Genomic DNA, 12722 nt, shown 5'->3' with positions numbered 1-12722 from the left:
TAAAGCGAGCTGAAACCGAGGGTGGTGTTTTTCTGTACGCTTCACAGGCAGACCACCTTTGAGCACTTAGATATTAATAGATATGAATAGGTGTGTATGTGTGTGTAAGAGAGACGAAGGGAGAGAGAGAGAGAGAGAGAGAGTGACCTAGCTAAGAAGTCGCTGTTAGTTTAATATTACTGAGCTGAAACGACAACTTTTAACAGGGCAAAAACTCAATTGGCTTTCAAGTTGTGCCGACAGACTAGGGGCAGGCACCGTAGCGGTCAAGTTCACAAAGCGTGACTGTTCTCAAGGCACAGCTCCAGGCTCACTCTTTCATCACCTTAAGGGGAAAACAAACTCCCAAAGTATCTTTTATAGAGTATTTACATTTAACCAATCTCCATGCAGGATTTTTTTTTTCTTGGTCTAAAGTCGCTGGTGAGGCCAGAAAGAATTTCCTATGCTGGATGGCCAAAGAGACTTTCAACAGCCACGGAGAGGGGGGAAACATTTCAGTAGCGTGAACCTGCTAGAAATCCATCCAGCAAAGCCACAACCTCAATTAACCAGCACTAATCCAAATTCCCAGTTAATCTTAATACTTTTCTAGTTTTCTTTTTTTTTTGTGTGTGGATTTTTTTTTTTTTTTTTTTTAACAAAGGACAACATGTTCTCACAGAAGCTTACTGGGAGCTTTAACACCAGGACTCTTTTGAAGCAATCCCCGAAACAAATTGTGCACATTGGAAATCTCCTGATAAAGAATTTTGGAACTGTGATCAGCATTTAATCCTGTCTCTGAGCAAACAGCAGACACCAAGGCTGTAAAGGCCATAAAGCTCTTTTGCACTGACTGCATGGACTCTGAAAACTTCTCAGACTTTAGTTCTGTTGTGTTAACTCATGAAATCCTTCTGAATATTCACAGTTGCTGCTCATGCTTAGATTTAACAGTGATCTCATTGTCCTCTGACTTGAAAGGAAAATGCATACGCGCACACGCACACGCACACGCACACACACACACACACACACACACACACACACACACACACACACACGTCTTTATTAGAGATTCTGAATACATAAAACTAAGTTTGTGCACCACTAATAAATGATGATAAATCATTCAAGTGTTCTGAAATTAATATATGAATAATGAATGTATATATATATATATATATATATATATATACATACATAAATACATACATACAGTCTTTCTAGTCATTTATTGAGAAGATTTCATCATTTTAAGTGATTTATATATGCAATATGAACTGATGAAACACTGCTGCAAACCAAGAAGTCCTAACACTAACACTGCTACAAAGAATTAAAAAAAAAAAAAAAAAAAAAAAAAACACATTCACACAAACATTGTTTGTATCCCCATTCACTAACCTTCACTAAGTTACTGCACAAAATTAACAAATGCTGACATTAGTGTGCAACTTAAGCTGTATATTTATTTCGCAACTCGACCAAGTCTAAGTGAGCCTGACTCAAATCTGATGGCCATTCTAAAATTTCTGTGAATATGCTCACAAATATGCAGGCCCTGTGCGCGCACCGCTTCCACATATTAGCTTCTGCTGAAAGCCTGAAAGGCTTACTCACACACAGTCACCATTGCGAAGGTGAGAACTGGACTGTGGTCGTTTTAGGCGCAATTATGGCTCAAGAATTTCCACGGCCATTGCCAGTACAAACAAACCAGCGCTCCAATCATGGGAACACAAATCTTAACAACTTACACTTTTCCCATCATACCACCCACCTACACACATACCGTAAAGAAGTTACAAATAAGCTGCATGTGGCCGCAATGAGACGGCAGTAAATGACTGCAACACTGCTGAGGTGTCTGGGACTTTGGTGAGTGCCAGGGGGAGATGGGTTGAGCTACAGTGGGCTCTCAATCATGGTCACTGGCAAGCCCAAATGCTCCGTTTGTTCTTAGCCTGGTAAAACAAATTATTTTTACTTACTTTTTTGGAGGGACACATGATCTGAACATTTTAAACTTAGCCTTCTTATCGGTTCCCCTGAGACAAAATCTTATAATCCCCCAATTCACACCAAAAGTGTTCGTGGTGCGGAAATGTCTCCGCACCCTCTCACACCAAACATGTTTCCGAGCGGAGCATCCAGCACGGCGTGGCTCCATCAGTTCATGCAAGGACTGCAAGATCGCGTGATAACCCAGGTAGTTTTGCATGTATTTAAAGAAACCAGCAGTGAAACAAAACTCTCTTGCCCATCCAAACTGTGTCCCAAGTATTGGTGTGTATAAAAAAATAAAATAAGATAAACCGAACTGCTGGTCTGATACAAAATGCAGGTATTTAAAGTATACTTGCATTTTGTGCTATATAGTTTCAAATTTAAAGTGAAATCCGCTTTATTTTTGGACAACTGAAATGAACAGTGTTAAAGCTGATACGTCACGTTGACGTTTCACAGTAAAATCCAGCACATATAAAAGCAAAAATTATTCTACCTGCTGCGATTGACGCGGTTGCGAAAAATGCTGCAACATTTTTCCAAAGCGGCGCGGTTTCACGCTTCTGGGTCGCTTCTGAAACGTGCCCGTGTCGCGCCTGGTTTGAACTTGCACACTGGCCGCGGTCTGCGGTGCGCTGCAGAGGATTTTGGTGTGAATTGGGGGTCTTCTAGATATAATAGCTTCACAAATTGGTTTAGATTTAATAGCTACTATACCTCAGGGTACAGTATGTTGTCCTGTCCTGGTTTGGGCTCGATGTTAGCAAAGGGTTTAACATTCTCAGAGTCTACGAGTTCATATGTTGTGTTAGAGTTGACTAATACATACCTTATTTTAAATCAATGGGATTAAGAAACTGCCAGGGATCTAATAATAATAATAATGATAATAATAATAATAATAATAATAATAATAATAATAATAATAATAATAATAATAATCATAGTCATAATGATAATAATAATAATAATAATAATAATAATAATAATAATAATAATAATAGATACTTAATTTATCCCCATGGGGAAATTGTTGCCCCATCTGCTTGAAATTAAAACAGTTTATTTATTGGGCTCGTCTCTGAAGTTCTTGAACACTTCTTGAACAAATACTGTCACAACAGAGTTTGACATCATGATCACTGCTCTTTTATAATGCAGCTTCCCCAGTAGAGTTATGAGACAGGGGAACGGCATATCCCAAGCATGAGGGGAAAAAAGTAAAAGTGCTCAAAAGTGGCTATTGTAAATCACATCAGAGCCAGATGTGACACACTAATTACTATCTTGGTGTGAAGACACAACTCAATCCGTGCTAAATGTGTGACTATAAACGTGCGGCGGAGTGGAGCTGTCTGTGTGTGGGGAATTCCCCTCGTGTTCAACATGTGCGTGTGGGTCCCGGGTTTTTCGGCGACGGCCTGGTTTCTTTCACACATCAGTGGGATGGAAAGACAGAGTTATTGCACCATAGAGAGCTGCCTTCACGGCACAGCTGCCTCAATGGCCGGGGCTGAGCGGGTCAGGCTATTCATTAGATGGGCCTGTTACTAAAGCAGGGATGTGGTTTATGGGACAGTTCCGTGCGGCGAGAGATTCCGTCTTGATTCATCCGCCATTACTCCTGGCTTTGATGGGGTATTCAAGACACCGTCGTCGGAACATTTGGACTCCTGTGCAAAAATTAAGCTCGAATTTGCGTGGCAGCCCACTGTGCTTTAGTGAAAACTGAGAAAAGTAAGTGGAGTGGGTTGGGGGGGGCGGGGGGGGGGGGGTATAATTGTGTCTTTACCTGAAACACATGCTGTAGATTAGTATTTTTGTTTTTGCTTTTAGATCTCAAATCAAATCAAAGGAAATCCAAACTAGACAATGAAGACGCTTCTGGGAGCCAAAACTTGGCCCTTAAAGGGCCAGCGTGCAAAATATGGCCTGATTTATGATTTTTTTTTTTTTATATTTGTAAAAGCTTAATACGCTGCCGGTTGATACATTGATATAGGTGGATACTCGCAGTACAGTAAAAGTCATTTGGTTTTCCTACCCATGGAATGGTTGTTATTTATATATAAAAATATACATATAGCAAATTGCTCCCAGTTAGCTGGCATTTTGCGCTGCCATATTTCCAAGGAAGCCCGTTGTGGACAATCTAGCCCGCCTGACAGTGCATTTCATATTCAGGGTGTCTGCTCATGTCTTCAAATAAACCAACGCAGAAGAAGGTATCCAAGTATGTGTGCGCTGGCCACTATAGTTCACTGGCAAGCTCGGGAGAGGGAGGAGGAGTGTTACAATCCAAAATGAAACCACTTGATGCCGCTGTTCCTTCTCAAAATCTCCAAATATTACAGACTTAACCTTTAAAGTCAAAAAATACCATTATTTGTAAACTCAGTGGTTGGAAATACTGATGCTGATGATTACTACCGGGCACCTTTGAAAGTAAATCGAGTTTGATCAATTTTAATAGTCAAAAGGAAAGTTTTGCGAAGCAAATGCTCAAAATACATCCTTTGCCATACCGGCTGAAGAAAATGAGGAGCACATGGTGGCAACTTCCGCGGTTTTTGGATCAATCGCTGCATCCCGGTGCCAATCATACTCCAAAAGTCACGCTCAAGTTGTTGGACAATGCAAATATCAATACAGCATGAATGTATTTAGCCCTTGGCACTGCACATAACGATCAAGTCAGGCATCGTTAGGGCCAAGTGAAAAGGACAAGACGTGAAAGAAAACAAGTGGACACACATCACAGCTGTTAAAGAGGGCGCTTTGCAACTGCACTTCATCTGTGTCCCTCTAATTACAGCACCAAGAATAGATCCACAGATGCACTGAAGCGCCAGCCGCCACACCAAGAACTGGCGGCCACCAGGCCGCCTTTTGTAGAGCCTCCAACACACACAAGCCACTTGGGTTTCTTACATAACTCTTCCCAGCCAGGACTTTTTGGCTTTCAAGGCTCTGTTTAAGTCATATCATTGTTTGGTCCTCAGTTCTTGTTTCTGCCATGCTGAGCTTGACCACTGAACTTCTGTTGAGCCAAGGAGGCATTTCAGTAAAAGCCGCTTCACCTAACTCCTTGGAGAGAGAGTCCGGTTAGACCAATAAACCCATCACTTGGGATTTGGAGCCTGAAAAAAAATCAAGAGGCCTCTAATTTAGAGGCAGTCCAGAGAGGACTGCTAAGAAATGACCAAAAAAAAACCAAGAAGAGAGAAAACGAATAAAAGTGCAAGGGGTTTTGCAATAACAACACTGGAAACGGGCAGCGTCTATTCATGTGCACAGATCCAAGCTAATTCCATTACTTGGCCTCACTACAATAGAAACAGATATTTGCTTACCCCCGTTTGGCTGGAAAGATGTTAATATGTTGCACACAGTACAACAGTACAAGCCAAACACATTTTTGTTTTGTTTTGTTTTTTTGTTGTATTTACATGGTGACAGACAAGAAGGGTCAAAGACAACCCAGCCAGCTTGCTAATTTATATACTTGGCAATGAATTTAAACCACACATTCACTGTAACCTAATACATCAATGTGACAAGAGAACTATTCAACCAAACACACTGTTAAGATGTATATTAAAGGTCCAGCCACAAAAAAACAAGTCAAAAATGTCTTGAATGTATGTTCTGTTAGGCTTCTATTTGTTGAAAGCTAATGTGTTAGGTGTACTGCTAGAAACATGGAACCACTGCCGTATGACAGCTCTCAAGCATTTGCCTCAATGACAGAAAAGTAATCCTTCGTGAGGTTTAAACTATGTTTTTCCCAACCAAAAAAGCGCAGTTCTTAACATCTTCTCGCCTCTGTGACGGCTCGCCTTGTGTGTTGCTTGTGCAGACTGCAAACCAAGCTTACGCTCTGTTTAGGAAACTTGATGTGACTGATAACGTGAGAGCAGCAGTATGTACATTACCATCTGTTTGCAATTGACTATATAACAGAAAAGATAAGCAAATTATCACATTATGTTTTATTTAGGCTTTTCACATAGCCCTGTTTTGAAATGGGGCACCGATTTACAGCTCAGCTTCACTTTACTGGCTCCTGCTGGCCCATTCTGCTCTATAATGTGCTGCAACTGTAGCCGGCTAGAATGGCAAAGTCTGATGACTTGTTATGAAATGTATATAAAGGCAATTGCTGTGCTGGGAATTCAAACCATCTGAGTCAATGCATGGATCTGCACGTAAACATATTATCAAGGAGGAGCTGTGCTTGGGCAAAGGCAAAAAGTCACTGGCCAATCACAGTCACAATAACTAAAATACATAATTTTTCCAAAATAAATGAATACCAAAAATTTTTAATCTACACTGTTAGGTGAAACTATGGTATTTCTCGTGGCTGCCCATCTCACCAATGTTTACTTGATCATCAATCTATTTGGTTAGTTAACTCAGACACTTTATCATAAACCAAGTGGACACATTAGAACTCCCTTTCTAAAAGATGCCACCTTAACTGTTCACATGATTGCTGAACTCAGTTGTTACATGAAATATGTGGTTTGTTTTGTAAATATGTGGTGCATGCCCTCATGCCTCTAGATATTTCTCCTCCGTTACCTGCACCAAAAACAACATTTTAATCCTCAAGTGTTTATTATTTGCCCTTTTAAATATTATTATTCTTTATTTCACAATGAACCACATAATCTATTTTACGCTATGAGCTTTTTTAGAATAAAAAAAGCAAAAAGCAACTTCTTCTTATGTAACTTTTTGACTTTTTTTTTTGTGCCATTAGCTCTTCTGCTTCAGTTTGTGTATTACAGTCTGGGAGTAGGAGAGCAATGTCTGGTCTGAGCATCCTGCTCATGCTCAATGCTGATTTGGCCCCAACGCAACGCAAGGGGTGGAATTCTTCAGGCCTGGAGGTCACTGGGTGGGCAACATCTCTCAGCAGCTCCTTTATTAACCACACGTGCACCCACAACACACACACACACACACACACACACACACACACACACACACACACACACACAGACACACGGCAATAAAGTGGGCGAACACACACACACACACACACACACACACACACACACACACACACACACACGTAGACGCCGTGGGAGCGACGGGACCATGCGTGAGCTGACACATCATCCACGCACGCGCACGCACACACACACACACACACACACACACACACACACACACACACACACACACACTTGATGAGGAAGCCTGTTCACACTTACAAAGCAACTACTGTCCATTGCTTTTGAGGGGTGAGGAGGTCAGCAAAGCTATGAAATTAGAAAGCAGGCACCTAGGTAAAATAATGTGGTGACAAGGGAATGTAAGAAAGAAAAAAAAAAAACTGCCAGCTAACTCAGCACACTGATTTATGAATAAACAAATGCATTTTATGCATTCTGCGCATTTTTTTTTTCTCTTTCAAGTTTGCACTTGGCAAACTGGAGTTTTAGGGACGTAAAGAATTTCATCTGACCAATGCGTATTAGTGGTCATGAACTTCAAAGTGTCTCCCCGTTGCTTATGTATGTTTTGTCACCCGCATGTATAAGCATACGCTGCAATCCGATTTGGCATAGGAAACTGATGTCAGCCCAAAGGTTTTAAGTCTCAATCTGCACTGTTCCCTCTTAGAACATTAGAGCTTTACCAAAGCCACGGAATCTAGGGACCTATGGGCTCATCCAAATGGACATGTAAAATATTTCCTGACCATAAACACAAGCATTTCTTTTGGAGCTTTAGGTCAGATATGTTAACTATATATCTTTAAATCTGTGTCAGGGGAATTGCAAAACCTGTTTGGAAGCCTGTGGTGGAACTAAGAACAAACAGAAAATGGAATATAGTTTTAAATAAGTATGGTGTTCACTTGCATTGGCATATTTACAAAATAAAGTGATCTCTTAAAAACAAGCCACTTAGGAAATATACTAACTTAGGAAATTAGAGTTTAGCTTTAAAATATACCAAATCACTGCTAATATATTCTGTAGTTTCAATAACATATCAATATTTCTGTTAAAAGAAAGGAAACTTCAACATCCATTGTTTGAAACAAAAAAATCTTTAAGTCCCTTTCTGCTTTAAATTTAATGTTCAATAGGTTATCCCAAAGTGATTCACAAAAAGAAAAGGAAAAAGCAAAACTGCGTCCAAAATGTTTGCGTGTGTTGAGGATTTTCTTTAGATTCAGATTTCTGACTCAAATCGGTTGACTGCATCTATTCTCGGCACATGCGTTTGGGAAGGCCAGGCTAAAAACATGTTCAATGAACATTATATGGAATCACACACACACACACACACACACACACACACACACACACCGCGGCTGCTATGAATATATTTGGCTGAGTTGTCTGGTCCATCCACACCATGGAAACAAGATGAGACGGGCATGTGATGAGGCGTTTTGTGAGCCAAGCGCCGAGCATGTTACAGATGAATGGAAGTGTAATCACTCCTCCCTGCTTTTTATGTCTCCCAAGCTTGCAAAATTGCTCTTGTTCCTTTTTCAAAAGTAAATGTGTGTATGTGTGAGTTTGCATGTGTGACAGCGAGTGTGTGTGTGTGTGTGTGTGTGTGTGTGCGCGCGTGCACGTGTGTGTGTGCAAGAATCTTACCACTGGGGTTGAATTGCATGCAGGATATGGGTTTGTCATGAGCTGGGAAGTGAGCCACCACTCCCTCTCCGTCCGAGTCCTCACTCACCAAGACCTGCAGTTTATACACAGACACGCCACAGGACCATCACCAAGAATGCACATACATAAACACACACCAACACAAAGAAAGTCCAATTCACTTCTAACAATGAGAACATTGAACCAGAGTGGGACTTTCCCCGCAGCTCCAGGATTTCTCTTCCCACTTTGGTTTGGGTCTAATATCACTTTGTAGTTTTCTTTGACGTCTCCTCCCATAATGGAACAGCTGGACAATAAAATCCTTCTTGAAGGTACCAATGCCCTCTTGTGGATGGACGATAATTAGAAAACCCTTATTATCCGATGAGCAACGAGAACGTGAACGATGCATCAAAATTGTGAAATCATCTGGATGATATTTTAAGGGTGTTGGTACTTGAGGAAGAGGATGTACTCAGACCACAATGGAGAGTACGGTCCAACAAAGCAGAGACAAATTTACTTTGGCAACAATATAGCTTTTCACATGTGGTGTTGACAAAGTGCCATGAAAGTGGGTTTTCCCGTAAACAGACGGGAAGTGGCGCCAACTTTAGCCTTGGCCTGCTACTTCTGAAACTTGCCGCAGAAAGAGACATTTACGCCAAACAGCGCATGTTGGCTCCCGTCCCAAATCTGAGTGTAAAGTTGTTTTTTTTTTTGGTTGTTTTGATTTTTTCGTTAAGACTGGATCGAATCAAGTGTTGGCTTCGTTGAGAGAGGGAGCCGACTCCTTCAAACACTGGATCAGATCAGAAATAACCCTGGAAATGGGGTCATATTTTGTTTAACTGTGTGTGTGTGTGTATGTGTGTCTCTAAACGTGACTGACATTTGGCCCCTGTTTTATATTATCAATGCCAGGGAGGTTGGCTCAACCTTTTAAATCGGAAATAAGCCACACAAGAGACGGCCTCTGTGTGTTTCTCTCAGCGTAAAAGCAAAGAAAAAAGACGGATAGGAGAGAAGGAAGAAACAAAGAGGTTGGTGACATGAAGCAGATCCCTTCTTATTGCAATGCAGTGAAGCAATGTTGTTCTGTGAGGGGATCCTTTGAAACGCGAGTGTGCTCTTGGGTGGGGATGGGCGGGGTGGTGAGTGGTAGCTGCACGGAGGAGAAGATGTGTGTCTGCGTGTCATGAGGCAAATGTTCCAAATGGGAAATTCAAAAAGGCTGGAGGACGTTGGAATATCCTGGCCATCACCTCTATCGTTTCCCTGCCTTTTCCCATTTCTGTAAAAATCACCTCCCACCCTGCCGACTCACTGGCCCAGCCAGTGTTTATGGCCAGAGTACAGTTACAGTGTGTCTGCCGGTGACAGAGTACAGGCCTTCTTCCGAAGGCTTGCAGCCAGTCTGGAAGACAACACACTGGCTAAAGGAGCGACTCCACTCGCCGCTCGCAGGAGGAAAGAAGAGTGTGTGTGTACGTCTGCGTCCGTGTGTGGTAACCGTATCACAGACATACTGTACTATGTATGCTAACATGCCTCATTAAAAAAGTGACAGCTACGGCAGTGTGATTAATCATGGTCTGGAGTGGCCGAGGAGAATTAGGGGGATAAAAGCTTTTAAGGATTTCTTTGACGCAAAGGGGAAGTACAGTGGGGGGCGGGGGGGGGGCAACTGGCAGGGCTGAAATCATGAGCAGGACGAGACTCCATCATGTTATGTATGCTCTTTTTTTCATATGCATAGGCATATTGACCTCGGTGGGCCTGAACAACAAAGCTTGATTGTTCGTGCATACTAGTTTGGTTTTCGGGTCAGTCAAGAAGTGAAAAGATAGAGTGAATAATTAAAAATATAAATCTCAATTTGTCATAATTAATGACTGTATTATGGCGAAAAACAACCTCAAGTCTCTTATTTGTTTTTTGTAATGTTCATTGTTAGAATTAATTTTGATCATTGTGTACTTTTGTGTATTACTGTGTGACTGGACCTGAAAATATCCCATAAACTACCCTATACATTTTAATAAATGTAATGCGATTGTTTGTCTTTTTTTGGTCTGCTTTCCTGAGAGTTCATAAAATCAAGGAAAACGATGTGAGATCACAAATAATCTTTCTGCATCTTTGATTAACATCTTGATTTATTACTCCCATTTTTTTATCACTAAACATTTTGCCGACAACTTTTCTCGCTTCACCCACCTCCAGAATCCTTCATTAAAATGCATAAAACGAGTGGGATTTTACATACAGTGCGCTCACTCAGCCTTGGGCTTCATGTGAGGTCACGCGCCAAAGGACTGTTTACAGAGCGTCTCTCCTACCAAGGGCTGCTAAAACAGGGTTGCGGCTCAGAGCTTGGCTGTTAAAATATGCAACGCATTTCAGTCACACCTTTCAGCGAGTCCTGCAGGATGAGGCGAAGGCGCCCAAGTGTGTCCAGACCGCAGCAAAGAAAAACAACCTTGGAGATGTTCCTGTTTCACACCAAACCGCAGAGGCCAAAGTTATATTTACCTGGTTCACACATGACACGACCAGGAGGGCACGGTGCCAGGAACAAACTGGCCACAATTTCAAGCTTGGTAAATGTGTATACATTGGGCATATACTGTTCCTTATTTGAGTGGGCAGACGTAATCAATTAAACACGTAAAATCAGACCGTCTGTGTCGGTGCTTCTTAGGTCCCGGAATGTTAAGGGCTGGATACACGAAAGAGGGATTTTAGTGCACTAGACCGTTTAGGAGCGGGAGGCTTGAATACCAAAAAAGAAAGAAGATGGAAAAAAGAGGAGCAATGGGGAACTACAGGGGGAAGGCCAGATTAAAACATCAAAACTGTAAATTAAGAAGTAGAGTGAAAATAATATACAAAAGACAAATCTGCTTTTGAACAGAAATAGAGTGTGTGTGTGTGTGTGTGTGTGTGTGTGTGTGTGCGAAATGTGTAAACATTGCATGGCAGTCATAAAATGTGTCTTGGCTGGAAGTTCCTTGGAGATTTCTTTTTTCACTAATTCAAGGATGTTGTCTCCCAAAGAAATACTGACGGAACATTCACGGAACGATGCAGCTTCAGTGAGAATTTCTCAAAACATTTCAATTTCAACATCTTGCTTTTACTGTCACATCCTTGAGGACCACAAGTAACACCAAACTTACTGGTGATGCCACAAAGAAGTTTATATTGGCTCTTAAACACGTCTAAACAATTAAAGGGGAATTTTCTATTTACATTAACATTTTTGTGTTAGTAGTATTTTTTGCTAGGACCATTAGCTGATATATTCCTGTATAACACATAAACGGAACAGTAAGTCAAAGTACTTGAGGACCCATGTACTCCAGTGTCAGTGTGTGTATTTTGTAAATATGTATATATGTTTGGCTGTCCTGTGTGGTTTTGATTTGATGAACACTTAACAAAGATTTTTCTTTTTTTTTTTTTCTTTTTTTGGAATTGGTCAACATTTAAATCCACAGCCAATCAGAATGTTGGCCAATGCTGCTGTCAGTGACATGACTAGCAAGCAGTGAACCGAGAGCCAATTCCACAGTCGAGCACATTCAGTGGCAACACCGTTAATGAGAGAAAAGCACCAGTCACAGCAGGGGGCATTTATTAAAGAAAAGGAAAAAAAAAAAAAAAAAAAAAGATGTTCTGGTCAAAACAGAAAACACAAGGGGTTTTCAGACTGACCTGCCCTTCACCAACACTGTGAGTGTCGATGATGGTGACCACGCCGGGGCTGAGAGGGGAGCGGCGGCTGGTGCTGTGAGGTGCGCCCTCCTCGTCCGGAGTGCCTGCAGGTATGGTGCCGGCCAGCTGGGTGACAACTTTACCCACAATTGTCAAGCCGGTCTTTAAGGTCTGCAAGAGCCATCAAATAAATTGTCTTAATAATGGAAATCCATGTCCCTTCAAACAATACAACCTATGAAAGGAAAACACAAAAACATAGAAGTGTATTTTTCATTTTATTTTGCATGGGCAGCTCATTTTATCAGCTGAGAGCACGGCCATGTGTGCAATATCACCATAACGTGTCTGCGCGTGCAAATGCACCGTGTTTTACTC

The 12722-nt window shown here is 41.5% G+C and overlaps 1 protein-coding gene across 9 annotated transcripts in view; it reads right to left on the bottom strand.

Moving 5' to 3' along the window:
- The window catches only part of bcas3 (BCAS3 microtubule associated cell migration factor), a 294364-nt gene that overhangs the window by 248809 nt on the left and 32833 nt on the right, over nt 1-12722 (bottom strand). For all 9 annotated transcript variants that reach the window (XR_012928166.1, XR_012928167.1, XR_012928168.1 and 6 more), the window contains exons 12-13: nt 12345-12515; nt 8622-8715 (exon numbers count right to left, since the gene is read on the bottom strand). Coding sequence is in view for 5 of the 9 variants with exons in the window: in XM_076035853.1 (XP_075891968.1) it covers nt 8622-8715; nt 12345-12515 (265 nt within the window). In the remaining 4 variants the exon portion in view is untranslated. The remainder of the gene's footprint in view (nt 1-8621; nt 8716-12344; nt 12516-12722) is intronic.

This window comes from Nelusetta ayraudi, unplaced genomic scaffold (genome assembly GCF_046127955.1).
Source record: "Nelusetta ayraudi isolate G7.1 ecotype Tasmania unplaced genomic scaffold, CSIRO-AGI_Nayr_v1 ptg000048l, whole genome shotgun sequence".
Classification (NCBI taxonomy): domain Eukaryota; kingdom Metazoa; phylum Chordata; class Actinopteri; order Tetraodontiformes; family Monacanthidae; genus Nelusetta; species Nelusetta ayraudi.
Note: the sequence above shows the minus strand (reverse complement) of the source record. Positions and strands in the feature narration are given on the sequence as shown.